This window comes from Melozone crissalis, unplaced genomic scaffold (assembly GCF_028551555.1).
Source record: "Melozone crissalis strain CALT ecotype California unplaced genomic scaffold, PUWL_Pcris_2 ptg000034l_1, whole genome shotgun sequence".
Classification (NCBI taxonomy): Eukaryota; Metazoa; Chordata; class Aves; order Passeriformes; family Passerellidae; genus Melozone; species Melozone crissalis.
This window is the reverse complement of record NW_026535812.1, coordinates 24,370,515-24,398,468: the sequence shown is the minus strand read 5'-3', so window position 1 is coordinate 24,398,468 and position 27,954 is coordinate 24,370,515. Positions and strand designations below refer to the sequence as shown.

At 44.5% G+C, this 27,954-nt stretch overlaps 1 protein-coding gene and 1 non-coding gene across 2 annotated transcripts; both read right to left on the bottom strand.

Moving 5' to 3' along the window:
* Positions 1-3,525: 3,525 nt before the first annotated feature.
* On the bottom strand, positions 3,526-27,809 carry KPNA4 (karyopherin subunit alpha 4). The gene is made up of 17 exons (XM_054283020.1): positions 27,679-27,809; positions 18,692-18,736; positions 17,972-18,061; positions 17,855-17,884; positions 17,723-17,775; positions 16,902-16,997; positions 16,718-16,803; positions 14,271-14,357; positions 11,888-12,057; positions 11,751-11,795; positions 9,541-9,672; positions 9,236-9,364; positions 7,303-7,407; positions 6,399-6,470; positions 5,695-5,857; positions 4,897-4,991; positions 3,526-3,962 (listed from the first exon to the last, which is right to left on the bottom strand). Exons 1-17 carry the CDS (start codon positions 27,745-27,747, stop codon positions 3,864-3,866), a joined length of 1,566 nt encoding a protein of 521 aa, XP_054138995.1. The 5' UTR covers positions 27,748-27,809; the 3' UTR covers positions 3,526-3,863.
* Positions 8,166-8,432, bottom strand: LOC128941330 (small Cajal body-specific RNA 7). Its single transcript, XR_008483516.1, has one exon. It is a non-coding gene; the product is annotated as a small Cajal body-specific RNA 7 (non-coding RNA).
* Positions 27,810-27,954: the final 145 nt, after the last annotated feature.

Below are 27,954 nucleotides of genomic sequence, written 5' to 3'. Positions count from 1 at the left end.
TGGATTTATACAGGATTGATTAGCAAGAGTGGGAATTATTTGATGGAAATGAAGCTTCCAGCCCCTTTCTGTGGATAACACAGCAATATTAATTTCCCAAGGATTTCGGTGCCCCCCGTTTCACTGGAGCAGTAGCTACAACTCACCCCGAGCAGTTTGTAAACTTGACACGTTTGCAGCTACCAAGTTTCCTCTGCAATATTTGATCCAGATGCAGAATTCCTCTAATTGCTCCCAGCCCCGGGAGCAGCTCTCCTGCCAGAGCTTGGTGACACGCAGAGCTGAGGAAACATTTATAGTTAGAAGTGGCAAAAAGTCTGACTTTCAATCTGCAGACATCCTAAAGTCATGAAGTGGCTCTGCCAGGGTTTCCTGTGCCTTGAAACCCTTTTAATTTGTCCTTATCTGACTGTTGTGTGCAGAAATGGGGATTTAAACCAGCCTGTCCCACTCCCAAAGCAGAAATTCAGAAATTCACAACTTACTGGGAAGGAAGGTGGGATGAGCTCTGTCCAGGGAATGCTGAAAAGAACCTGGGATAATTCCACTGCCAGCAGAGAAAGGAAACCCCTTTCCTCTCAGCTCATTCTTCTTCCCAGATCCTACAATTCCAGGGTAGCTAATTGATTTTTTTTCCACTTAAAATAAAAATTCCTTATTTCCCTTTATTCCTATTTCCTATTATTCATTTTCTTAAAATAAAAATTCCTACCTGGCACAGCTGATTTGTAGATTCATTTTTGTCCTTTTAATATTGTAAATGTTTTTCTATTTGCTATCCTAAAATCAGATGAAAAGATAATTTTCTACTCCAAAATTCAGGATAATTCTAATATATATATATAATATACAAATATGGATACAACACCCAAACTCAAGTGATCAGTATTCCCAGAGGCAATTCCCAAATTCTTGTTTGTATCCCAGATTCCCCAACAAATCCCCCTTTCCCCCACAAAGGAATCAACGGCATCACCTCAAAATGCAAATTTTGGGAAAAAAGGCAAAGCCCAAAGCGGCTCCGGTGGTGCCACCCTGTGGATATTCGGGAATATTTCACATTCCCGTGTTTTGGTGAAATAACGGTGACAGATCTGCTGTGAAGCAGGGGAAGAGAATTTCCCTGTTAAAAACTCACCCCAAAGCCCCAAATCCACCAAAAAAGGGGAAAATCTGGAGCAGCAACAACTCCAGGGAATTTTCTGGAGTTATGAGGAAGTGCCCAAAAGGCATTTTTTGGCATTAAATATGGAGTTTTGGGGGTATTTTTAGGAAAATAGAAGTTGCCACAAATATTTGTTCTCTTCCTACCCCAACAAGAAAAGTTTGCAAAACAATTTGTTCCATTTTCTATGGAACATCCCTCACAAAGGTGTTTGAAGATGAAAATTATAATTTACTGGTTAGAATTTTCCTTACAACACTGCAACTTCCATAAAAAGGGTTTCATTTCCCTCCTCCATGGATTCCCTACTTTTTCCATGAAACCAGCCCTGATTTATTCAGTGAATATACAGAGGTGACTAAGGAAACCTGAAATAAAATTGTTATTTTTTTTAACATTTACAGCAAAATAACTCCACGCTTCCAACCTGCAACACACAAATATTTAGCAGGTAAAAACCCCAACCCAGAGCCTTTAAGTCACTATCAATAAATAATCTCTGTGTTTCATGCTGAAAAACGTGAATATTCCATAAAGAAACAGGCAGGGCAGCAGAGTTGCAAGTTTTAATGTTTATTTCCCCAAGACAGCCTAGCCTGCACTCTACTTGGATAAATTCACAAGCTAGTTTTCCGCTGCTTCTAGTTTTAAACTTTTAACCATGTTTCTGATGACAAGGAATGCTGCAAAAATACTCTAGTCCAACAAAGAGTTATGATCACAAAATAATCTTTATCCATTCTACAGTGTTTCAGAATTACCAGCTGATTTGAAAACACAAGGTAGGTATAGATGCTAATGGTGGCTAACCTGGGATGTTTTATTATAGCAAACTGTTGTTCATGCAACACTTGTGCTCAAAGGGGAAGGCACAGCATTTCCTACAATGAGCCACCTTATCAAGAGTTCAGTTTGTACAAATTTGTAACATCACCTTGAATTTAGTGCGCACGACCTCAAAACTGAGGCATTCCTCCAATTATAAAAACACTTGCATCCTTTTTGTGCAAGTTTTAAAAATACAAAGTTTTTTTTTTTTTTTTCTCTCTAAAGTGGCTCAAAATAGATTGTTCATGGCTGCCTACATCTAGGATAAAAAGAGTCTAAAACAATTGGATTAGGCATATTAAAGGTGTTCAAACCATGACTTGATTTGTACATCTATTCACACCTCTTTTTTTCGCTCTTTATTCAGCAGTACATATGCACCAAATTTAATTTTTAGACGTTTCCATATCATTTTCATAGAAAACAAAGTTTGAAAACAAGTAACATTGAAACACAGCACGGTATCCTACCACAACAGAAACATTTTGGTTACAGGACTCAACGAAATCTAAAAATGAACTATGCTGGAGATTACCACATGCAAAGGTCTCGTGTTATCTTTGAAAATGAAAAGGATGAGGTTTTATTACCACATTTTTACTGCTTTCTACTATTATGGCAACTTGTGTACTGCAACACAGTCTAGTTTGAAGGGAAATGGATGATTTTTTTTTTTGTTTGTTTGTTTTTTTCCATGCAAAAATCTACAAATTAGTTTTGATGATATGGAAAAGCTTTTCATAACATCAAACATTCATCTGGTGCAAATGCACAGGGAAGCCTTCCTGAAATTCTGACTTTACAAACAACTAAGAAGCCGTAACAGGAAAAAGAAACTGAAAAGAACTGAAAGAAAAAAAAAAAAAGAAGAGGGGAAAAAAATTAAAATAAAACAAAAAAAAAAAAAAAAGAGGAAAACACAGGCTGCAGGAGTAAACCAGAGTCTGCTGCTAAACCGGTCTTGGTGTGTCCAGTGTAAGTCAACACTTGTGAACTCATTGGATGATTTTAGGTTTCTCAGCCCCTGGAGGCGACTCAAGCTCGCACCACGCTCACAGACAATCACAGGCACGCCCCTCTCGCTCCTGCCCTGCCCGGGGCAGAGCTGCAGGCACTCACTGCATGCACCAGAGCTGCAGGCACTCACTGCACAGAGCTGCAGACACTCACTGCATGCACCAGAGCTGCAGACAGACACTCACTGCACTGCACAGAGCTGCAGGCACTCACTGCATGAACCAGAGCTGCAGACAGACACTCACTGCACTGCACAGAGCTGCAGGCACTCACTGCAGACACTCACTGCACTGCACAGAGCTGCAGACACTTCTGCACTGCACAGAGGTGCAGACACTCACTGCAGACACTCCTGCATGCACTGCACAGAGCTGCAGGCACTCACTGCACTGCACAGAGCTGCAGACACTCACTGCAGACACTCCTGCATCCCTGCACTGCATGCCCTGCAGCTGCCATCACTCACACGGGGTGCAGAGCGAGGCCTGCCTCTCCCTGCCCTGCCCTGGGCGCTGATGCTGAGGCTGATGATGAGAGTCCTGCGGCCCCCGGCTCGGGAGGGCGGTGTTCCTCCTCAGGCACTGCAGAGCTGGGACCTGGAGCCCTTTTTCTTTGAACAATCTAAAGAAGCATTCAGTGTGAAGTTTGTCATTACATTTTGCCACTCATTCTCACTCGCACCCACTCGCCATCTTGACTTCATTTGGGCTTTTCTGTGATTCCAAATGAAATCTTCACGTTTACTTTCCCGATTTAATGCAGCAGCGGATCCCATGAGCCAAGATTGATGGATCAAACCTTTTTTTTTTTTTTATTCGGTGCTGCATTGTACCTAAACTTCCAAAATACCACTCTAAAACTGGAACCCTTCTGCTGGTACATTGGCAGATGAATTGAAACCAAATGTTCCGCCTTGGATCGCTTCTGGAACAAGGCTTGGATCTTCATCAATCTGGAATGCAACGGGGACACCGTGAGCAGGGACACAACAAAACCCCACACAGGAGCTGGACAATCCCAAAAGCAGCTCTCTCCTCACCTCCCTGCACCCAGCCCTGCCATCCCTCCCCTGGTTTAGTGAGAGCACCAAAATTAAGTGATTTAAACCCAAATGTTTAGTTTGTATTTATCAGGGAGTGCTACATGGCACCCCAAACCCTCTCGCTGACACAATTTTCTCTCCTGGAAAACCTTCTGGGAGTATCAGAAACAACCTCAGTCCTTAGGAGCAGACCAGCACCTCTAAGCCAAGGAAGGACTAAGCCCAAACTGAATGGGATTGAATTCCAAGTCCAGCTGTAAATGCCAAAGTTGAGCCGCTAAACAAGACTTGGCTCTCACTGCTCACATCAAAGTGAAATGCAGCACAAAAACCCTTCCAGGTGCAAACAGCCAGGAATGCAGCTGAACCCAACCATTTGTGCAGTGATCAGGGCAGCAGGAAACCCTCCCTGCATGGCCCAGACTGCAGGGCTGCCCTTCCCTCTGCAATGAACTTCCTGATGGAAGTGCACAAAACCAGCCCTGCCTCTGATTTATGTTCATGTCTCAAAACAGAACAACGCTCCTGATCAGCACATCCCAGCCCTGCAATTACCCAAACATCCCAACTCTGTTTGTGGAGCAGCAGCCTCAGGCCTGGAGCCAGCAGGGAGCTCAGCACCAGGGCAGGGTCAGGCTGGGAGTTCAGGACTATTCACAGCCTGGGGTTTAATCCCTGCAGATGAGCCTTAAATGAGGCACCAGATCTGCTGTAGCTGCCTCAGCAATGGCAGGAGGTGCTGGGGTCACACCAGGGCTCAGATTCTCCCTGGCCCAGCCTGGGGCTGCTGCCCTTCCCTGCAGCACATCTGCAACTGCAAACCACGAGCACCCTGCACACTCACATCATCTGAGGAGAAGAACTGGTCAATGATCTCATAAGCCAGTTTGTAGATGTCTTCATTTTCATGGTTTTGTAGCTGTTCAATTTTCTCCAGGCCTGCAACCAACACACAAGAGATCTCAGAACAGCAAATGCAGGCCAAACAACTTCCAACAAAGAAATTAAAAAATACATTGGGAATAGAGTTATGAATGATCTGGTTATGAATAAAATGCTGTTGAACCCACCTGGCATATTTATATATATTTTATACATATTAACACAGAAGTTCAGTACATAGATTTGGTATTTTAAGGATTATTCTACTTCACGTTAACAAATCCCACAGTTTTTCACCTGTGCCCAAATTTACTATCACTGTTCTTTCATCCCTGAAAAGTTTCAGTCAATTAAACCACAAAGAATATGGAGAAATTCTCAAAACCATGAGGAAATTGAAGTTATTACATTTTCACAACCACTGTATGTAGAATTATTTATTCCAAGCTCACGTGGACATGATTAAGGTAAGCACGTCACCCCCACATTGACTAATTTAGTTTCTGTTAATTAGACTAATTTGTCTGATATGCAGCCTGTTACAAAATTAGCACCTCATGAACTTCCCTGCCATTATCCTGCTCTCCACATTTTATTTGATCGTGCACTTAGGAGAAGCTGTGGATATTCACCTGATAGGCATGAGAAAGGTACTTTAAAACAGGTTTGCTTAAAATATCCGTGCCAACAATAAAGCCAGCACCAGCAGGATGCCAAAGCAGCAATCCCTGAGGAGTTACGAAACCCCTGCCCCTCCTACCTCCACACTCTTCTATAAGGTTGGCTATGGTTTCTGCTTCCTCTTCAGCCATTTTTAATATATTACTTAGTCCATCCAGAACCACCTGCACAACTTGTGCATCTTTTACTGTCAGCAAATTGCAAAAGGGAGGAATTACATTTTGTTGAATCAAGTAAGCCACCTGAGGGGGGAAAAGCCAAGAGTTACAGCAGGAACGTGGCAGCAGCATAGGCAAACGCAGATTGTCAATGTCACCCACCCAGCCCAGAGCTCCTGCAGTGGGGAACCCCTTTTTGGGGAACTTTGGGTATTAAATTACAAATAGATTGGAGATTTACAACACCCCAGGAGCAAATACTTTGGATTTGTCAGTGTCAGATAAGGAGTTTCAACCTCACCTCTGAAGAGTGGCAGCACCACCCCAACCCTGCCACAAATCTCTTACTCTGGGCTTACAAGGGACTTGTGTATCCCCTACTCAGGGGTTACTGTCCTTTTAATGACCACATCCTTGTGGTGGGGGAAAAAAGGTAAAAAGAAATGTGGAATGCTTGAGAATCCCATCAGAGCCTGGCTGAAATCATCAGGGATGCTCCTGACCTCAGGAGATCACTCCTAAATGCCATGGGGAGAAGGGAAAATGCTGAACAGAGAAGGAACAGAGACACCCCCAACCCCAGCACCTCCCAAGGCAGGAAATGTTTCCCCAAAGCTGCACTCACCTGGTCTTTTCTCCCACTGATTGTTAAGTTGCTTATTGCCCAAGCAGCTTCTTTCTGAGTCCCAAAATCCCCCTGCAAGCACAAGCAGAGACAGAACAGTCAGCCCAGGGTCTGTGTCAGGCAGGATTCCCACAAATCTGCGTTTGTTACAGTCCCCTGTGCAAGGAGTCACTGTAACAGCTCAGTGTGAGGTAACAAATAAATCCTGTCCTGTGTGAGTGTCTGTGTGTCCATCCCTCCCTACACCCAGGGTGGGGAAGGGAAAAGGAAGGGGGGAAAGGGGGGAAAGGGGGGAAAGGGGGGAAAGGGGGGAAAGGGGGGAAAGGGGGGAAAGGGGGGAAAGGGGGGAAAGGGGGGAAAGGGGGGAAAGGGGGGAAAGGGGGGAAAGGGGGAAAGGGGGAGAAGGGGGAGAAGGAAAGGGGGAGAAGGAAAGGGGGAGAAGGAAAGGGGGAGAAGGAAAGGGGGAAAAGGAAAGGGGGAAAAGGAAAGGGGGAAGGGAAGGGTTGTTTACAGCAAGGCAAGCAGGAGCTGCAGCCCTGCACTCTGCCAGCCCTTATCAGCAGCTGCCACATCTGCAGGGCCAGCTGAGCCCATGGCAGCTCTGATAAAGCCTTGCAGGCTGCAGCTGGGGCTGCTGCAGCACCTCAGGGCTGGGGTGCCATGGAAAAGTCTCCAATCTTTCCTCACAGATCAATAACTGGCAGTGAACAGAGCTATCTGTGACCAGCTCTGGGTTATTTGTCTTTTCCCTTGAAGAATTCCCACACGGTTTTGCTGTTCCCTCCTCCTGCCACAGCAGAGCCTTGGCAGCACAGAGAGGTTTGGGAAATCACTTTTTAAAAGACACCAAGAGCTGGAAAGCAAAGCAGGATTTGAAGCCCAGCACCAATGCTTGGGATCTGACCTTATCTAGAAGATGGATTATCATTGGAACAAGGTTTGCATCTATTACTGCCTGAACCTGCTGCTGGTTTCCTGCAGTGATGTTGGATAGGAACCACACTGCTTCCTGCAAAATAAAACACCAGCAATTAATTTACAGAAGGATTGCACATCATTTATGTGCACTGCAACTGGCCAGCCTTGAACACAAGCAAGCACTCCCCTCAGCCTGACTGTGCAGAGCTGAAATCTTGCTGAGACAAAGCAGAGGCACAATCTCACCTCAGGAGGCTCCCCCAGACTCCTCAGCCTTTCACTGCTACCAGCTTCAACCAAATACTTCACATTAAAAGGAGAAATTATTTGGAGACAGAAAATGCCAAATGAGCACTTCTGATTGCTTCCAGCACTGCCAATGGGCAGGTTTCAGGATTCCTGACAGAATTACAGGATTCCTGACAAAACCCTTATTCCAGACACGACAGTTCTTTACCTCCTTCCCAATGGCTCTTCTTGGCTTCAGGAAAATGCAGCACTATCAATTCAACACCTGATTTTTAACAATACTCTGCAGTTTATGACTCTTTATGCTCATTGTGTCCACAAGGCCAGGACTCTCCTGCCAGGCAAAGAACAGATCTGTTCCCCAGCAGCCCCTCCCTCACCTCCCTTTCAGAGTGGGAATCCAAACTTTAATCAACAAGTAACAGTTTTAAATACAATTTTAAGTATATTCCGAGTACCAACCATTTAAAATCCCACAGCTGATAGATTTCCCCCTTCCTAGCAATCCTCCACCAGTCAATTCCCTTCTCAGCCTCCCTGAATGAGAATTTTTTAGCTGAGAATTTCAAAGGAAGCTTCAGCAGTGTTCATCCCTGACTCTGAGATCAGAGCACAGGATCACTGGTGACCCTGGAGACATCTGGGCTGCCTGGGCTCTCCTGGTGGGCGTTTTTGGGGCTTTAATCACAGGCAGTGTTGCAGAGGGGCCCCTGAGGTGCCCAACACGCCTCAGATGCACTCCTGGCTCAGCACTGCCATCAGTGCCCCCAGGAGAGCCCCCCACAGCACACACAGCCCATGCACACACAGCCCAGGCACACACAGCCCATGCACGCACAGCCCACTGTCTCTGCGTCATCACCTCTCAGAGTCAGGGCAACCCAGCAGGGGGACATTTCAGGTACTGACAACTCCTGCACAAGGCAACAGCCAGGCTGGTGATGGCAAGCTTTGATTTCCTACAAACACTGACATTCCTGTCCTTCCCTCTGGATATTCCTTCAATTCCTTCCCTCTGGATATTCCTTCAATTCCTTCCCTATGGATATTCCTTCAATTCCTTCCCTCTGGATATTCCTTCAATTCCTTCCCTATGGATAGTCATTCAATTCCTTCCCTCTGGATATTCCTTCAATTCCTTCCCTATGGATATTCATTCAATTCCTTCCCTCTGGATATTCATTCAATTCCTTCCCTATGATATTCTTTCAATTCCTTCCCTCTGGATATTCCTTCAACTCCTTCCCTCTGGATATTCCTTCAATTCCTTCCCTCTGGATAGTCATTCAATTCCTTCCCTATGGATATTCATTCAATTCCTTCCCTCTGGATATTCATTCAATTCCTTCCCTATGGATATTCTTTCAATTCCTTCCCTATGATATTCTTTCAATTCCTTCCCTATGGATAGTCATTCAATTCCTTCCCTCTGGATATTCATTCAATTCCTTCCCTCTGGATAGTCATTCAATTCCTTCCCTCTGGATAGTCATTCAATTCCTTCCCTATGGATCTTAATTTCCAGAATAAAAATCAGTATTTGCTGAAATTTGCCACATTCTGGTGGAAGGAGTCAATTATTCACATCTTTATGACACTACACAAAGTGGAGCCCCAGCTCAGGCAAATATAAAAGTTCTCCATCAGGTAAAGTCCCTGGCGCTGCTCACCTTATTAATTTTTTCTTTGGGATGTGTCAGAAGTGCTGGGAAATGTGAGAGAGCTTCACAGTTGAGAACCACCTGTGTCTGCTCGTCGGTGCCAGTGACGATGTTCCCCACAGCCCTCAGTGCAGCAGTCTGAAACACAAGCAAACATTTCCTCTCAAAACAAGCTCTGCAGCAAAGAGAAAGGTTTTACGCAAATGCTGCAGCACACAGGAAAAGAATATTTATTTTCAATGTGAGTTATAGAAAGGAAGGATTTTGTGCAGTAGCAGATTTGGGGTCACCTGCTCTGTGTGACCCAAACTCACCTGGACTTTGACTTCCTGGTGGCTGAGGAGAGGAACCAGGTGAGGGACAATGCCAGAGTCTATCACCATCTGGATCTGCTCGTTGCCAGCATCCGTCAGATAGGAGAGGGCCCAGACTGTGTCTACCAATATCTGACAGGAGAGAGCAGCACACACTGATCCAAATCATGGGCATTTATCCTGAATTAATCTGAATTGATATCACACACACTGATCCAAAGCATGGACATTTACACTGAATTAATATCACACACACTGATCCAAAGCATGGGCATTTACACTGAATTAATCTGAATTGATATAACACACACTGATCCAAAGCATGGGCATTTACACTGAATTAATCTGAATTGATATCACACACACTGATCCAAACCATGGACATTTACACTGAATTAATCTGAATTGATATCACACACACTGATCCAAACCATGGACATTTACACTGAATTAATCTGAATTGATATCACACACACTGATCCAAAGCATGGGCATTTACACTGAATTAATCTGAATTGATATCACACACACTGATCCAAATCATGGACATTTACACTGAATTAATCTGAATTGGTATCACACACACTGATCCAAAGCATGGACATTTACACTGAATTAATCTGAATTGATATCACACACACTGATCCAAAGCATGGACATTTACACTGAATTAATATCACACACACTGATCCAAACCATGGGCATTTACACTGAATTAATATCACACACACTGATCCAAAGCATGGACATTTACACTGAATTAATATCACACACACTGATCCAAAGCATGGGCATTTATCCTGAATTAATCTGAATTGGTATCACACACACTGATCCAAAGCATGGGCATTTATCCTGAATTAATCTGAATTGATATCACACACACTGATCCAAATCATGGACATTTACACTGAATTAATCTGAATTGATATCACACACACTGATCCAAAGCATGGACATTTACACTGAATTAATATCACACACACTGATCCAAACCATGGGCATTTATACTGAATTAATATCACACACACTGATCCAAATCATGGGCATTTATACTGAATTAATCTGAATTGATATCACACACACTGATCCAAATCATGGGCATTTATACACTGAATTAATATCACACACACTGATCCAAATCATGGGCATTTATACACTGAATTAATCTGAATTGATATCACACACACTGATCCAAAGCATGGGCATTTACACTGAATTAATATCACACACACTGATCCAAAGCATGGGCATTTACACTGAATTAATCTGAATTGATATCACACACACTGATCCAAAGCATGGGCATTTATACACTGAATTAATCTGAATTGATATCTCACACACTGATCCCAATCATGGACAGTTATGGATACCCTGACAATTAACTGGAATCAATATCTGTGTGCATGCACATGCAGAAAAGCCAGTTTAAGCAGCAGGAAATGTGAATATTTCAACTGACAGCTGGCAAAAACATTCAGTGAGTGTTGTTTCAGCTGACAGCTCTTAACTGGCTCACCAATACAGGAATTTCCAAAATTCTAATAAACTTAATTTCACCTCCTCAGAGACCAGAAATTAAATCACATAATTGCTATTAAATCACATAGTTACTATAGGAATAGCAAAGTTAATACAGACATATTTTTTGCAGAGCACTGTTGCCATTAACTCAGCTACAATTTCTTTTGGAAGCAAAGAATTAATCTTAAATTCTGATTTTTTATGTTCAGACAAAAAGCTGACTCATTCATAATTTCAATGAACTTTTGCTCATTTACTTCACTTTTAAATAATAATTTCATATTTGACACCTCAGAAGTCACAGCTAACCCTGACATTTGACATGTGCAGCAGACACTGGTTTTCCTTTCATTCACACTGATTTTCATTACAAATGAAAGTGCTAGGCAAAAAAACTTCAGTATTTCTCTGTGAATGAATGCTCACAGGAATAAAAATAGAAAGCAGTTTCAGTCATAAGGGCAGGGAAAGTCCATGCAAATAAACACTTGCAAAGACAGAAATACTAGGGGAAAAAACATCACTATTTAAAAATAACATCAGTATTTTAAAAGAAGCAGTTTAAAGATATCAACAGCAGCTTGTCCTAATCCAAGGGAACATCATAATTTTAATTTTATTTAATATTTCAGCTCAAAAACCAGAGCAGAAGCTGCAAGTGGCTTTAGGGGGGGGTGACTCACATTTACATCGGTGTGGTGGATGAGCACACAGAGCGCTGGCAGGATCTGAGGGGGAACAAACACAAACCTGGGGGTTATTGTGGAGCCAGCAAAGCCCCCCCAAACCTCACCCCAGCCCTGCAGCCCCCCTGCAGCACCTCCTGGATGGTCTCCATGGGGGGAGGGGGGTCCTTGTGGCGGCACAGGTTCACCATCACCCAGGTGACGTTCCTGAGGAAGGTGATGGGGATGGAGGGGCTGATGAAGGACAGCAGGGGCTTCACTACTCCAAGGCTAATGACGTAATCTCTGCACTGGGGTCCGTCACCTGCGGGACACGAGCAGGGGGTTGGAACACAAAACATCCCAGCATGAACTGATTTTATCAGAAAATATCCCAGCACTTACAGACTTTATCAGAAAACATCCCAGCACTTACAGATTTTACCAGAAAATATCCCAGCACTTACAGATTTTACCAGAAAATATCCCAGCACTTACAGATTTTACCAGAAAATATCCCAGCACTTACAGATTTTACCAGAAAATATCCCAGCACTTACAGATTTTACCAGAAAATATCCCAGAACTTACAGATTTTATCAGAAAACATCCCAGCACTTACAGATTTTATCAGAAAATATCCCAGCACTTACAGATTTTACCAGAAAATATCCCAACATTTACAGATTTTTAACAAAAAACACCCCAGCATTTACTGATTTGAACAGAAAACATCCCACTGCTTACATATTTTAACAGCAAACATTATCCCATTGCTTACAGATTTCTATTCCATTAAAATGTAGAGATTTTACCAGAAAGCATCCCAGCATTTACAGATTTTATCAGAAAACATCCCAGCACTTACAGATTTCACCAGCAAATATCTCATTGTTTACAGATTTCTGTTGTTAAAATTTAAAGATTTTACCAGAAAACATCCCAGCATTAACAGATTTTACCAGAAAACATCCATCCCATTGCTTACAGATTTCTATTCCATTAAAATTTAGAGATTTTACCAGAAAGCATCCCAGCATTTACAGATTTTTCCCATCATCCATCCCATCATTTACAGATTTCTGTTCTGTTAAAATTTACAGATTTTACTAAAAACATCCCAGCATTTCTATACTGTTTACATCATTTACACCCCACTGTTTACAGACTTCTATTCTATTTAAATTTAGAGATTTTACCAGAAAACATCCCAGCATTTACAGATTTTAACAGAAAACATCCATCCCATTGCTTACAGATTTCTGTTCTGTTAAAATTTAGAGATTTTATGAGAAAGCATCCCAGCATTTACAGACTTTATCAGAAAACATCCCAGCATTTACAGATTTTACCAGCAAATATCTATCCCATTGCTTACAGATTTCTGTTGTTAAAATTTAGAGATTTTAACAGAAAACATCCCACTGCTTAGAGATTTTAACAGCAAACATCTATCCCATTTTTACAGATTTCTATTCTGTTAAAATGCACAGATTTTATCAGAAAACATCCATCCCATCATTTAGATATTTTACCAGAAAATATCCATCTCATCATTTAGAGATTTTACCAGAAAAATCCATCCCATTGCTTACAGACTTCTATTCTGTTAAAATTTAGAGATTTTACCAAAAAACATGCAAGCATTTAGAGATTTTATCAGAAAACACCCATCCCATCATTCACAGATTTTACCAGAAAACATTCTATCATCTACAAATTTTAACAAAAACCATCCATGCCATCATTTAGAGGTTTTACTAGAAAACATCCCAGCATTTACAGATTTATGGTGCTGGGTAAGGGAAAGGGGTGGCAGACAACACCAAACCACCAAGAGCTGTGAGAGCCCAAAATATTCCTGAAAATTCCTTGACAAAATTTCTAAACAATAAAAACGACTCCCAGAAGTTGATGATGGTGATAATAATAATAATAATAATAATAATAATAATAATAATAATAATAATAGCAATAATAATCCCCAGAAGTTGGTAGTGGCAGGAGTAACAATAATAATAATACTATAATAATAAAACAGCCCCAGAGGGTGATGGTGGCAGGAGTAACAATAATAAAATAAAACATCCCCAGAAGTTGTTGGTAGCAGGAGTAGTAGTAGTAATAATAATAATAAACACCCCAATAATAATAATAATAATCATCATCATCCCCAGAAGTTGATGGTGGCAGGAATAATAACAACAACAAAATAACAAATAATAATACTATAAATAAATAATAAAGAAATAGCCCCAGAGGGTGCTGGTGGCAGGAGTAACAATAATAATAATATTTATAATATTAATAATAATACCACTACTACTACTACTACTACTAACAATAATAATAATAAAAAAAAAATAAAACATCCCCAGAAGTTGGTGGTGGCAGGAGTAACAATAAATAATAATAATAATAATAATAATAATAAAAATAAAAATAAAACATCCCCAGAAGTTGGTGGTGGCAGGAGTAACAGTAAATAATAATAACAATAAAACAGCCCCAGAGGGTGGTGGCAGGAGGAACACCCACCTATGATATTCCCTAAAGCCCACACTGCTTGCTCACAAACATTTTGATGAGGTGAATGCAGCAGTCTCAGGAAAAGCGGCACAGCATCTGAAAAGTACAGAAATAACCCAGGAAATGGTTAAAATTGCATCTCTAAAAAGCAAAAACTCTCCCATGAGACTTTATTTTCCTGTTCAGAACTGGTCAGAGCCTCTCTGATTTCCCAGGTGATGCTGAATAAAACACTGCAATGGTTCCTCCTGGGCTGCACATCCTGACAGAGCCTGCACCTGAGAATATTAAACCCTGACATTTCATTGGTTTAAGTCTCGAGTTTACTGAAGCTTGGAGGATCCAAATTTAGCTCCATTTATTGAATTCAGAAATTCTCTGCTGAGTTATGCAGCAGCCCCAAGTGCAAAGGAACAACAGAGACCAAACCCCAATGAAGCAACTGGAGAATAAAGCAGGAATGGAGTGGGAATTAAGGAGAGGGAATGTGGGAAGAGGGCAGGAAAGAAATCCACATTTCCATAATTAATTCTGTTTTATTCTCCCCCAGCACTGAGGTGCTTGCTTACATAACAGCCCAGTCTGTAAGGAACCCATTTATTTCATGAATTTCAAGAGAAATTTGGAATTTTTAGATAGATTTTTTTCTTCATGTAAATCATGTGTTTACTAGAGAAACAACTAATCAGCAGGATTGTTATTTCCTGTAAATGAAGGTATTTACAGTGTCTGCATGCAGGGAGAAAAAACATCTCCAGTAAAGAGATTAATAAATTCTTATGGTAAAATTACAAAAAATCATTTTAAATTGAAATAAATAATAATTTCATATGTCACAGCTATTAAACTGACTAACAGGGTGCAATACAGACCTACAGAAATCACTGAAAAAGTGCTCAATCCACTGATAAATTAGAGTTAAAGTGTTCTAGATCAGGGGTGGGATAGATTATCTATTAATTAGATTTCCCAAAGAAAATTCAGGTTGCAACTGGGAAAGGAACAGGATGGAGAAAAAGATAAAGGTATTACCAAAACTACATCCTGTAAGAGTGAAAATCAAATTATATTGAAATTCACAGGCTCTTAACCAAGTTTGCAAAAATAGAAGCAACTGATCCTGCAGCCAACATAATTTGTGTGTATTTTTTTCCTTAAATTTTAAGAACAACTGATTTCACTGTATCTTTGACTCTTCAAGAAGCTCTGGTTTGTTCACTCAGTTAAACCCTGCCCACTTAGCTCTGATTTAGCAACAGAAGCTCTGCTTCAGGATGTGTGTGGAGTCCAGAACAAAGTTTGATTTGCCTGGTAGCTCAGATTCCAACAACAATTCCTTCTCAGGTTTCAGATGCCCCAAAATAGGAAGGACAGATTTTCTAATTCAACTTAATTTTGGAAGAGTTCAGGCACCCTCTGATCTGTGAATATTCTTCCCTCTTCACAACAGGGAGCTTTTCAGAGGGGTTGTTTGGTTTATTCCAAGGTTTTTGGTGATTTTGTTTTCCAGTTTGAAAATTGGAAGCCAGCAGATATCGACTCTGCTAAGATATTTTGAGTTTCCAGCTGTTGCTCACCATGAGGAAACCCAAGTGGGTTTAAACCCTGAGGAAATGAAGGCAAAACCGGGTGTGTGAGGTGAACAGCTGGCACAGCTCCTTCAGGGCACTGATTGACAACCTGACCCCAAACTGATCCCAAACTGATCCCAACTGGATCCCAACCCTGATCCCAAACCTGATCCAAATCGGATCCCAAACCTGATCCCAAACCTGATTCCAACCTGATCCCAACCTGATTCCAACCTGATCCCAACCTGATCCCAAACCTGATCCCAAACTGATCCCAAACCTGATTCCAACCTGATTCAAACCTGATCCCAAACCTGATTCCAACCTGATCCCAACCTTGATCCCAAACCTGATCCCAAACCTGATCCTGATCCCAAACCTGATCCCAAACCTGATTCCAACCTGATCCCAAACCTGATTCAAACCTGATCCCAAACCTGATTCCAACCTGATCCCAACCTTGATCCCAAACCTGATCCTGATCCCAAACCTGATCCCAACCCTGATCCCAAACCTGATCCTGATCCCAACCCTGATCCCAAACCTGATCCCAACCTGATCCCAACCTGATCCCAAATCTGATCCCAAACCTGATCCCAAACCTGATCCCAAACCTGATCCCAAACCTGATCCCAACCCTGATCCCAAACCTGACCCCAAACCTGATCCCAAACCTGATCCCAACCTGATCCCAACCTGATCCCAAACCTGATCCCAAACCTGATCCCAAACTGATCCCGATCCCAAACCTGATCCCAAACCTGATCCCAACCCTGATCCCAAACCTGATTCCAACCTGATCCCAAATCTGATCCCAAACCTGATCCCAAACCTGATCCCAGCCAAACCCCAGCTGTGGATGGCAGCTCCCCCTGCAGCACTCACTGGATTGAACCACAGCCTGGGTTTGCTCCGAGGTTCCAGAGGCAATGTTTGTCAGGGCCCACGCAGCTTCAAACTGTAAGGAAGGACTGCAGACAGAGAACAAGCACAGGTGTCAGCACTCAGAGCTGGCACAGCAGCTGGACAGCAGGAATTGGTGAATATTTTGAGTTCTGGCAGCACTCACTTGTCATCTCTTTCAAGACAGTGCACTAGGATAGGCAATATTCCTGATTTGATGAGGTCGTCGATGGGTGGGTTGCGGTCACTGGACAGCAGCTTCCTGCAGGAAAGTGGACAAAAATCCAAATTACTGACAAATCCTGCCTGGAAAGGAGCAGGGAATTGTTTAATCCAACTTTCCCCTCAAAAAGGGATCAGTGCTGCCACTGGAGCAGGTCAGTAAAGGCTCCCTGTGGCTGAGTTTGGGAATCTCCAATGGAGATGGAGTTTGGGCAATTCCAATGTTTGGCATCTCCAACAACCAAACTGCTCCTGCTGGGCTGGGAATTCCTTCCCAAGGGTTTCCCTCCTCCTCCCACAGACCCACAGGATTTGTTGCCCCCTTTTTAAGTGAAAATAACCCCCCAAAGTGAAATTATTGAGCCACTGGAAAAGTAAGGCCATTATATCCATTTCATTCCATGCTTTGTCCCCTCTGGAAGTTTATCACCAGTCAGGAAAATAAAAGATAAGAGTTATTCTGCTCCAACTCCTACAAAAGGAGACACTCAGCTCTGTCTGCACTTAAAGCCAAAGATCTGACAGTCCTTTAAAGTGTGTATTTTACTCATCAAGCTTGCACCAAAATAAATCCAGGTATTTACATGTAAATAAAATCCACACTACTTAAAAGGTCTGTGTATTCTGATTTCTTTAAAGTTCTATTTCCCTTTTAAAAATCACTTCACTATTACAATTTCAGTTAAGCTAGAACACATTTTCTGACATTAGGAACATGATAAAATAAGACTAAAATCAGGATATTTGAGCAAAGTGTGTTCTTACCTTGCTGCCTGCACAGCACTTAACTGAATACCCTGGTTGTCACTTGAAGCATTCTAAAATAAGAGAAAATACATTTTTCACACATCTGTCATCATGCCATGAAGAATATTCAAACAATGTAATGGTTTTTACCTGTACTATGGCCTCCAAAGAAGTGTTTTGCTGGAAAACAGAGACAAGAAGCAGTCAGAAATTCCAAATGTCTTTTAAGGATGCAAAAAGAAGAAATTATTGCAAGTTAACTCTTACCACTCTGAAGTCCCCATCAATATCAGAATCCTCACAGATATCTTCGTGGGGAACATTCCTCCTCTTTAGGAGATGCTCATCTCTTTTGTTCTTAAAGAGAAAAATGGTGGAATACCTTTAAAACTTGGATTTAGGGGGAGTGGGGTGTTCTTGTGTTTCAAACAATCACAAATACCCCAGCACTGACACTTAAATTTTCCATATACAGTTGAAAAGGAGTGCCCAGAGAAGCACATTTTGGGAATTCTTCCTAGAAAAATCCTGCATCCAACTTGTGCTGGAAGTCTGATGTGCACATGTCCACCAACATTCCATTTCGTTTGTTATTTGTCATCATTTCTATCAGGACACAGAAATTCCCAGAGGTTTTCTGTTCAGCTCAGAAAAAAAATAATTCCAGTTGTGATTCCTTTTCCCTAACAATTCCAGTTTTACATTCACACTCTTCCACATTTAACTGTAAGGAAATAATTTTCTGCTGATTTTTAAAGGAAAAACCAAATCTTTAAAAACCTCTAGAAGTGCAAGGAGGAGTCCCTGAATTAGGTTACAAATAAACTCCTGGTTTGCAGGACAAAAGTTGTGGAACTCCCAGAACTCCAGAACTTTTGAGTCTTTAATGAAAACTCTTACATTTAATCAGAGTAACAACAAAGTCAAATCCCACTTGGTGAGAAAAATTTTATAAAATAAAAGAATAAAAACTCTGGGTCATCTCACCTTTCTCAACTCCACGACAACTTCATTTCTTTGTCTTCTCATAGTCTGGAAAGAATAAAGATAAAAATAATTATAATCTGAATTTAGATCAATTCAAAAAGTTCTTGTACAAGTATTTCAGTTCCACACAGGGTTCAATTTTCATGATAAAAGTAGAGATCCTACAGGAAATGGAAATAACTACAATATTTATGTTATTTCATACTAAAACATTCTCCTAAGTCTTCATGTTGAGGAAAAAAGGAATTAGGAATAAAACCATATTTTTCAAAGGGCAAAATGGAAAGCAGTTGTGCACAAAACAGCACCAAAAGCATTAAAAGGACCATGGCAATCTAACAGTAAAATAACTTAATAAAGAAGCTCAAATTAAGAGAGCTGCAAGCAAAGCTGAGTTCCAGAGCTGTTATTTATAAATCAGAACCTTTGACATTCTAAGAGCAGTATTTTTGTCATTTTCTCTACAGCTGCCATTGACAGTGCTCAGGGTAAAACAACAATTGTAAATATGCATAAATTGATTTATTGCTGCTTGTGTTACTGCAGAGAAAACAGAAATAAATCAGTCTGGAGTGATTTTATTTGAACACTTTGAACTCTACAGTGAATGAGAACAGCAAAATTCCAAACAATTCCATTTTTATTGTGACAAGCCCAGGGAAAGCTGGACAGAAGGAAAAAGAACCTCCTGAACAGCAAGGAGACGTGAAGATAAGCATTAAAACCTGACTTTCAAAGCGTTTTTCTTCATTATTCTTATCAAAAAGAAGGTGCAGTTCATCAAATCAAATTTCAGTAGAGCGTGACACTGCAGCTCCCCAGAGAAAAAGGGGAAGGAGAGGAAAAAGGGGCAAGGCAGGGATGGTTCCTGCTGCTCTGGGGGCTGAGGGGAAAATCCAACCTGCCCCAGGGAAAGGCAAAGGGCCAGGGCAGCTGCAGCAACCTGGAGAGCCAGAATACCAGAATAGAGGAGATGAGGGGTTTTTTTTGGTAATATTTGTTTTGGTCCCACTCAATTCTCTGTGTCAGCAGCAGCTCTGCTGGGAGCAGCAGGGTCACCCCTGGGGTCTGGGAGAGCCAGCCCTCTCCCAAAATCAGCATTCCCACCCAAAACAGAGCTTGATTTTGCTGCCCTGTGCTTTGGGAAGGTGTTAAAGGCCTGGGAGATCCTCAGGGCTGTGCTGATATCCCACAGCTCTCAGGACAATGGATGCAGCTCTGAGGAGCACAGGGAAGGAGGAATCACTCCAGGGATGTCTCTGAGGAGCACAGGGAAGGAGGAATCACTCCAGGGATGTCTCTGAGGAGCACAGGGAAGGCAGGAATCACTCCAGGGATGTCTCTGAGGAGCACAGGGAAGGAGGAATCACTCCAGGGATGTCTCTGAGGAGCACAGGGAAGGAGGAATCACTCCAGGGATGTCTCTGAGGAGCACAGGGAAGGCAGGAATCACTCCAGGGATGTCTCTGAGGAGCACAGGGAAGGAGGAATCACTCCAGGGATGTCTCTGAGGAGCACAGGGAAGGAGGAATCACTCCAGGGATGTCTCTGAGGGGCACAGGGAAGAAGGAATCTCTCCAGGGATGTCTCTGAGGAGCACAGGGAAGGAGGAATCACTCCAGGGATGTCTCTGAGGAGCAGAGGGAAGGAGGAATCACTCCAGGGATGTCTCTGAGGGGCAGAGGGAAGGAGGAATCACTCCAGGGATGTCTCTGAGGGGCAGAGGGAAGGAGGAATCACTCCAGGGATGTCTCTGAGGGGCAGAGGGAAGGAGGAATCACTCCAGGGATGTCTCTGAGGAGCAGAGGGAAGGAGGAATCACTCCAGGGATGTCTCTGAGGGGCAGAGGGAAGGAGGAATCACTCCAGGGATGTCTCTGAGGGGCAGAGGGAAGGCAGGAATCACTCCAGGGATGTCTCTGAGGGGCAGAGGGAAGAAGGAATCTCTCCAGGGATGTCTCTGAGGAGCAGAGGGAAGGAGGAATCACTCCAGGGATGTCTCTGAGGGGCACAGGGAAGGAGGAATCTCTCCAGGGATGTCTCTGAGGGGCAGAGGGAAGGAGGAATCACTCCAGGGATGTCTCTGAGGGGCAGAGGGAAGGCAGGAATCACTCCAGGGATGTCTCTGAGGAGCAGAGGGAAGGAGGAATCACTCCAGGGATGTCTCTGAGGAGCAGAGGGAAGGAGGAATCACTCCAGGGATGTCTCTGAGGAGCAGAGGGAAGGAGGAATCACTCCAGGGATGTCTCTGAGGAGCAGAGGGAAGGAGGAATCACTCCAGGGATGTCTCTGAGGAGCAGAGGGAAGGAGGAATCACTCCAGGGATGTCTCTGAGGAGCACAGGGAAGGCAGGAATCTCTCCAGGGATGTCTCTGAGGGGCAGAGGGAAGGAGGAATCTCTCCAGGGATGTTTCTGAGGAGCAGAGGGAAGGAGGAATCACTCCAGGGATGTCTCTGAGGGGCACAGGGAAGGAGGAATCTCTCCAGGGATGTTTCTGAGGAGCAGAGGGAAGGAGGAATCACTCCAGGGATGTCTCTGAGGGGCACAGGGAAGGAGGAATCTCTCCAGGGATGTCTCTGAGGGGCACAGGGAAGGAGGAATCACTCCAGGAATGTCTCTGAGGAGCAGAGGGAAGGAGGAATCACTCCAGGGATGTCTCTGAGGAGCAGAGGGAAGGAGGAATCACTCCAGGGATGTCTCTGAGGGGCAGAGGGAAGGCAGGAATCTCTCCAGGCCTGTTCTCTGAGCTCCAGGAGAAGCTGAGCCCCTGCTGGATCCCACCCAGCCCTTCCAGGCTTTGCTGCAGCTTCCACCTGCCTCAGGTACTCCAGGCTCCCAAATGCTCTGGGGAGTTTCTCCAAACTCCACTGATCTGGCACATCAATGTGAGGAAAGGCTCTGATAATCAGATTGCAGAACTGCACCACGCCCCTGATGATCTCACAGGGCTTTAACACCTTCCCAAAGGACCAGCAAAATCAGCATTCCCACCCAAAAACTGCCTGGGAGAGGGGAGGCTCTTCCCAGACCCCAGGGGTGACCCTGCTGCTCACAGCAAAGCTGGTGGTGACAGAGACAGAATTGAGTGGGATCAGAACAGATATTGCAATAAAAAATCCTCAGATGTGTCATTTAGAAAAGTCTGTAATATTTAGAAAAGTCTGTAATATTTAGAAAAGTCTTTAAGTAAAAATTCCTGTCTGCAGGTGAGCAGACTTTGGAGGATCCTCTGCTGGGACAAGGAGGATGCTGCCCCTTGCTGAATCCCTGCCTGCACACCTTGGCATCACAAAACCTTCACGTGAAAGAGAAGCCAGCAGGGGAGTCACCCTGAAGCACGATTTCCCAAAGCCTGGCTGCACCAGAATCACTCTGTGTGTACACAGAATGGTTACAGGCCAGCCTGGCACTGCTCATCCTCTGAGGAGGAGGAAGAGGAACAAACGGGAACTGAGATCAGCTGTGCCACGGGATTCCCCAGTGCCACCAGCCCAGCTGGAGATGGGAGAGTCTGGAGAAAGGAAAATGCCCAGCAGAGCCCAGCGGGATTTGTGCAGCTCTTGGGGAGCAGCTCAGAGCAGGGATGAGGGATGGGGGTGCCCTGGCACCATGGTGGGAGTGATTCCTCTGAGCTCTGTGAATCAGCTCCCACAGCACAGGAAACCACTGTGGCCAGAAAGGGCTTCACAGCCAGCCCAGAGAGGCCTGGCAAGGGCTCCAGCTGAGAACATGGCCCACTCTGTGAGCAATTCACGTGGCTCTCCCAGGCTCTGGATCCTGTTTGTCATTTGGACATCAAAAATCAAATGATCCGATCTATTTCTGTCACCCTGCCGTGGCCACCCCTCCATCCTCCTTTTTTCAATTATATTAAGCTTCAGATTTATCATAAGGGCTATTTCTGACCATTAGTCATGACTGAGCCCTTCAGCTCATCATTAAAATCTCCTGGTAGTGATGCCTGCAGCATCCTGAGGGCTTTCAAGGAGCTGGGATGCAGCAGCTCTTCCTAAACACACCAGGAATGGGACCCTGGAATGAGATCCTGGAATGGGACCCTGGAACAGGGATCCAGGAATGGGACCCTGGAATGGGATCCAGGAACGGGGATCCCGGAATGGGGATCCTGGAATGGGACCCTGGAATGGGACCCTGCAATGGGACCCTGCAATGGGATCCTGCAATGGGGGGGGGGACCCCGCAATGGGGACCCCGCAATGGGGACCCCGCAATGGGGACCCCGCAATGGGGACCCTGCAATGGGGACCCCGCAATGGGGACCCCGCAATGGGGACCCTGCAATGGGGACCCTGCAATGGGGACCCCGCAATGGAGACCCTGCAATGGGGACCCCTCCCTGAAGGGATCAGGACCCCAGCCTGTGCTCCCTCCTGCCTGGGCTGGCTTTTTTGCTGTTATAAAATGTTCCACTCCATTTCCACACTTGCAGCCCAGGAGTAACTGTAGAACTTTGGCTGCTGCTCTCAGCCCAGGGAATGGTTTCCAAGGGCACATTGTTTCTGCTGGGGAACTGCAAAGTCAACAGTTATTGTAAATAAAAAATGAGCTGCTTGTGCCATCCTTCCTTCCTTCCTTCCCAGGAAGTTGCAAGCAGCACCAGTGTGCTCTGGGACTGCAAATAAAAACAAAACACACCCCACAGGGAACAGAGAGCTGAAACCAGACTGCTTTTCCTCAGTTACAGCCAGTGATTCAGGCCCTCCTCCACCCATTACCCCCCTCCTATACAAATCCTATCTCAATTCAAAGTGCAGCAATGAAATCTGCTCCAGAGACCACTGATAAAAATGCTTTGGGATCATAAAGCCAAGCCAAGATACCCCCAGAGGTCACATCTCAGCAGCTTCAGAATGGAAATGGGAGTCTGAGCTCCAGATAAAAAATAAAAATCAATATGACATTACATGTGCCACCAGGCCCATTTTTCCTGGAGGAGCTGGGCATGGCTGAGAAAATGCCTCAAACAAATATCTCAGTATCATTTGGAAGTGACAAGATGGATGAGCTTCACCACAGAACTCCAAGTCAGCTTAAAGGAGCCTATTTTTATCTCACTGAGTGAAATTCCTGCTCTCCTTCAGTTCTTCCATATTTAATCCCAAGCAGACTATTTTGTGTGGGATACAGAAAGGGCTGAAAAGCTTCAAAGCACCTGCAATATTCAAAATATCTCCCATCACCACCTTTCCCTCACTCCCCTGGAGCTTCTTTGGTGTTCTCAAAAAATATTGGGATTTTTGAAGTCCAGTGAATGATGCTGGCAACTCTTAAAATCCTGACATTACTGATCTTCAGGCATCTTGATGCAATGGCTGCTCCAAAATTAGTTTTGAAGTGCTCTGCATCACAAAATTATCATCATCATTTCCCTTTATGCATCTCTCAATTGCAGAGCAGAAATCTCAATTTACACCTCTCCTGTGGTCAAGCAATCCTTCATCTCCTGCCCTGCAACACAGGTGAGGCAGGGCAGGAAAGGTTCAGCACATTCTTCCAAGATTTCCACAGAAATAAAATGCAGGAAATATTTCTTATTTCATTTCAAAAAAACCCCTCTAAATGTCAATCAGATTGCAATGCTGCAGCAGGCAACAATCACCAAGAGAAAATGAAAGGTTCAATCACCAGGTGAAAGAAAATGAAGCAAATGAAACACCCCAAAACTCTGCAAACCTTCCCAAATCAAGACCTTTAAATGCAGGACTAAAAAGGCATTATTTTTAAATTTGTCCATAAAACTCTAGCACAGCCACAATGATCAATTTGGATTTATTTGGCTTTTGTACAGTGAAGATCTGTATTTAATTCCAAGATCTGTGGTATCACCATTAAAAACAAAGCAGATGGGTGTCAGCACAGATCCATCCCCACAATAACCAGTAAAAACCAGCTCAACCCTTCTCATCCAAGGGGAAAAAAACCCCAAGCAAAACCTGTTCCTCACTGAAGATGAAAAAAGTCACCTTACCCTGCTCCCTAATGGATCAGTATTTGCATAATTTAATATCAGAGTCCAGATAAGCCCTAATTCCAGTCAGGCTTTGGGCTTGGAGGTTAAACACCGTGGCCACTTCTGCAGTTTGTAAGGCTCCTCTTTGTGCTGGATCAATTCTATTTTCCCCCCACAGTAAAATCTTGAAGACTCTACAAAAATGCAGCAAGCCCTGACCAGAAATTCTCAATTCCCCCCAGAGATGCCTCAGCTCCAAATGACTGCTCTGCCTCTATTACAAACTTTATTACAGCGTGTATTCCTTTGGGCAGGACAAGGATTTCCTGGAGATTGCTGCTCCCAGAGAATCCCTCAATTCCCAGGAATCCCTCAATTCCCAGAGAACCCCTCAATTCCCAGAGAACCCCTCAATTCCCATGAGAATCCCTCAATTCCCATGAGAATCCCTCAATTCCCAGAGAACCCCTCAATTCCCATGAGAATCCCTCAATTCCCATGAATCCCTCAATTCCCATGAATCCCTCAATTCCCATGAGAACCCCTCAATTCCCATGAATCCCTCAATTCCCATGAGAATCCCTCAATTCCCATGAGAACCCCTCAATTCCCATGAATCCCTCAATTCCCATGAATCCCTCAATTCCCATGAGAACCCCTCAATTCCCATGAGAATCCCTCAATTCCCAGAGAACCCCTCAATTCCCAGAGAACCCCTCAATTCCCAGAGAAGCCCTCAATTCCCATGAGAATCCCTCAATTCCCATGGTCACAGCAATCTGTCACCCCAAACACATGGCAGCAATGATTCACAACGTGCCCCTGCAGGAAATGTTTGCCCAAGACTTCAGCACATGAAGGAATTTTGTCAAATATCTTATGGAAAACAGGTGCTTGTGTTGGGGGTTGTTTTCTTTTTTCCCCCTCTTTTTTCCAGGCCAGAATTTGTGGTTTTAGAAGCATGTTGGGGGAAAGAAATTAAATATCCAAAAAGGTGAATAAAGTTTGGTACTTTAGGGGATAAAATGTAGGAAATTGCCTGATTTTGGTCAGAAATACAAGAACTTCCTGTGGATATGTAAAACCTGAAAGGCAAGGACAGTGTGACAGGAACTGGAACTGTCAATGGGCTGATGTGAGCACATGGAATTAAGAGATAACATTTTTAGGAAGTTTGCAATTCACAGCATGGCAACCTCTCACAACCTCTAGAAATCCCTCCATTTGGCACTCCCCAAAATTAGGGTGATTTCTCATTTCTCTAGGGGTAAACGCTCATGGAAAATTTTTAAAAAATGATAGCTTTGTAAAAACAACCCAGGGCCAACGAGAATTTCGGCGCAGATAAAAAGGGGGAGGAGTGAAGGAGATAAAGATCAAATGTTGGCTTCCTCTGCCAAATAAATACACAATTTGAGCCCCAGCAGCCCTGCAAGGTGGGTTTTGGGGGCTGCCTGATGGGCAGGGTGATGTGTAAGCAGTTCCTGAGCAGCAGGGACAGCCAGGAGCCTGAGCTATTGTATGAAAAATAGCCCTGCACCGTGGTTATTTTAGGGAGCAGGCATGTGCTCCAGGATTTGCTGGATAAATGTCACTCTCTAAAATTTAACACGGCCCAGCAGTGGGTTTGGGCTGTGGAAAAAGGCATTTCAGTGCTGCAGTAAATAAAAAAAAATGATTGAAGAGCTTCTGACACACTCCCACGTGGTGTTACCTGCGTGTCCATCTTGAACCTTCCCTGCTTCAGCGCTTTTCCCCTAAAATGCTGCACCAAAACACCTGAATTCCAGCCTGTGTGCACTCAGAAATCCCATTTTTCACTGTGTGCAATCCTAAAGATGCCTTCCTATAACTGCCTATTCAGTGGTAACAAAATTGACATAAAAATTAATTAGTATCTAAGGCAAGGGGTTACCTCACAAACCTGCTAGCAAACAGAGTAATTAATTACTCCCACTCCCAATATTTTTGCCAAAAGTTTGGACATACCTGAGTAATAAACTGTTTTAGCAATCTACCTGGACAGGTTAAAAAGCCAGGTGTTACAGACTCCTGGGAAACTTGGCTGATGTTTAAATTAATACAGGGAATATAAAGGAGTTTTTACTTTTGAAACATTGTAATGCCTTCAAATATAAGACTGGAATATTAAGGAAAACACAAGGAACACTTTCAGGCCAGTAAAAAGCAGCCATGAGAACACCAAAATTCTTGTCCAGAACCCTGAACAGACAATTTTAAGCTCCAACCAGCACTCCTGGCCGAGTGTTCAAAGGTGAGGATTGATACCTAGTTTTAAAATTTGACCATTTCCTGACGAAACCTCAAGTTAATTATGTATCCTGCTATGTTTAGGAAGCACCTTCACAGCTCAAATTTAACCACCAAAAAGTTCAGGGGCTCTGTGCTACGAGCCAAAACGGCTTCTCAACTATCTGAGCAGAAAACAGAAATATAAAAAAAAAAAAAAAGAGAGAGAAAAAGTGTTTATAAAAAACATTAATGATCTTGCTATGAAAGTTAGGGCGTTATTTATTTCATGAGGTATCCTGGAGACGCGCAGCAAAACCCCCAGCCAGGCCCTAATCCTGACTCAGGCTTTTCGGGGCCGCTCGCAGAGATCATTCCTGCAGCGATTCCGGCGAGCCCACGCCGCACCGGGGCCGCTGGGCCAGGGCCGGGCCGAGCCCCGGCGGGCGCCGCGACCCGGGAGGAGCCGCGGCCGCTGCTGGGCCCGAGAGGCCGCGGAGCGACCCGGGCGGGCCCGGCCGCTGCTCCCGGCCGGGAACCCCCAGGCCCGGCCGCTGCTCCTGGCCGGGAACCCCCAGGCCCGGCCGCTGCTCCTGGCCGGCCGCTGCCCCTATCCGAGCGCCCCCGGGCCCGGCCGCGCCCGGCCCGCAGCGCGGCCTCGGCGGCTCCTTCCTCCCTCCCGGCCCGGCCTGCCCTCCCTCCCCGCCCGGCAGCGCCGCTCCCGCCTCCCCGCGGCTCAGGGCGGGCCGGGCCCCGCCGCGCTCACCTCCAGGTCGCGGCCTTTGTTCTTGAAGTTCTTGAGGCGCTGGTTGTCCAGCTTCTCGTTGTCGGCCATGGTGGGGGCGGCCAGGGAGGAGCGCGGCCCCTCCGCCTCCACCCGGGCCCGAGCGCGCCGGGGGCCCGGCGGGCCCGCTCTCGGCCTCGGCGAGCCGGGAAGGGCCGGGGCGAGGGTGCGCCGCTGCGGGGCCGGATGTGGGGGCCCGGAGCGGGGCCGGGCGCGGTGCGGCGGGCGGGAGCGGGGCCCGGAGCGGGCGGTTCGGAG

Excerpts from the sequence above, each read along its gene's own strand:
- KPNA4 (XM_054283020.1), bottom strand. The coding sequence starts at position 27,747 with ATGGCCGACAACGAGAAGCTGGACAACCAGCGCCTCAAGAACTTCAAG. Across the intron at positions 16,998-17,722 it reads AGTGCTGTGCAGGCAGCAAG|GAAGCTGCTGTCCAGTGACC; the intron begins GTAAGAACACAC and ends ACTTTCCTGCAG. Across the intron at positions 11,796-11,887 it reads CCATGGAGACCATCCAGGAG|ATCCTGCCAGCGCTCTGTGT; the intron begins GTGCTGCAGGGG and ends GTTCCCCCTCAG.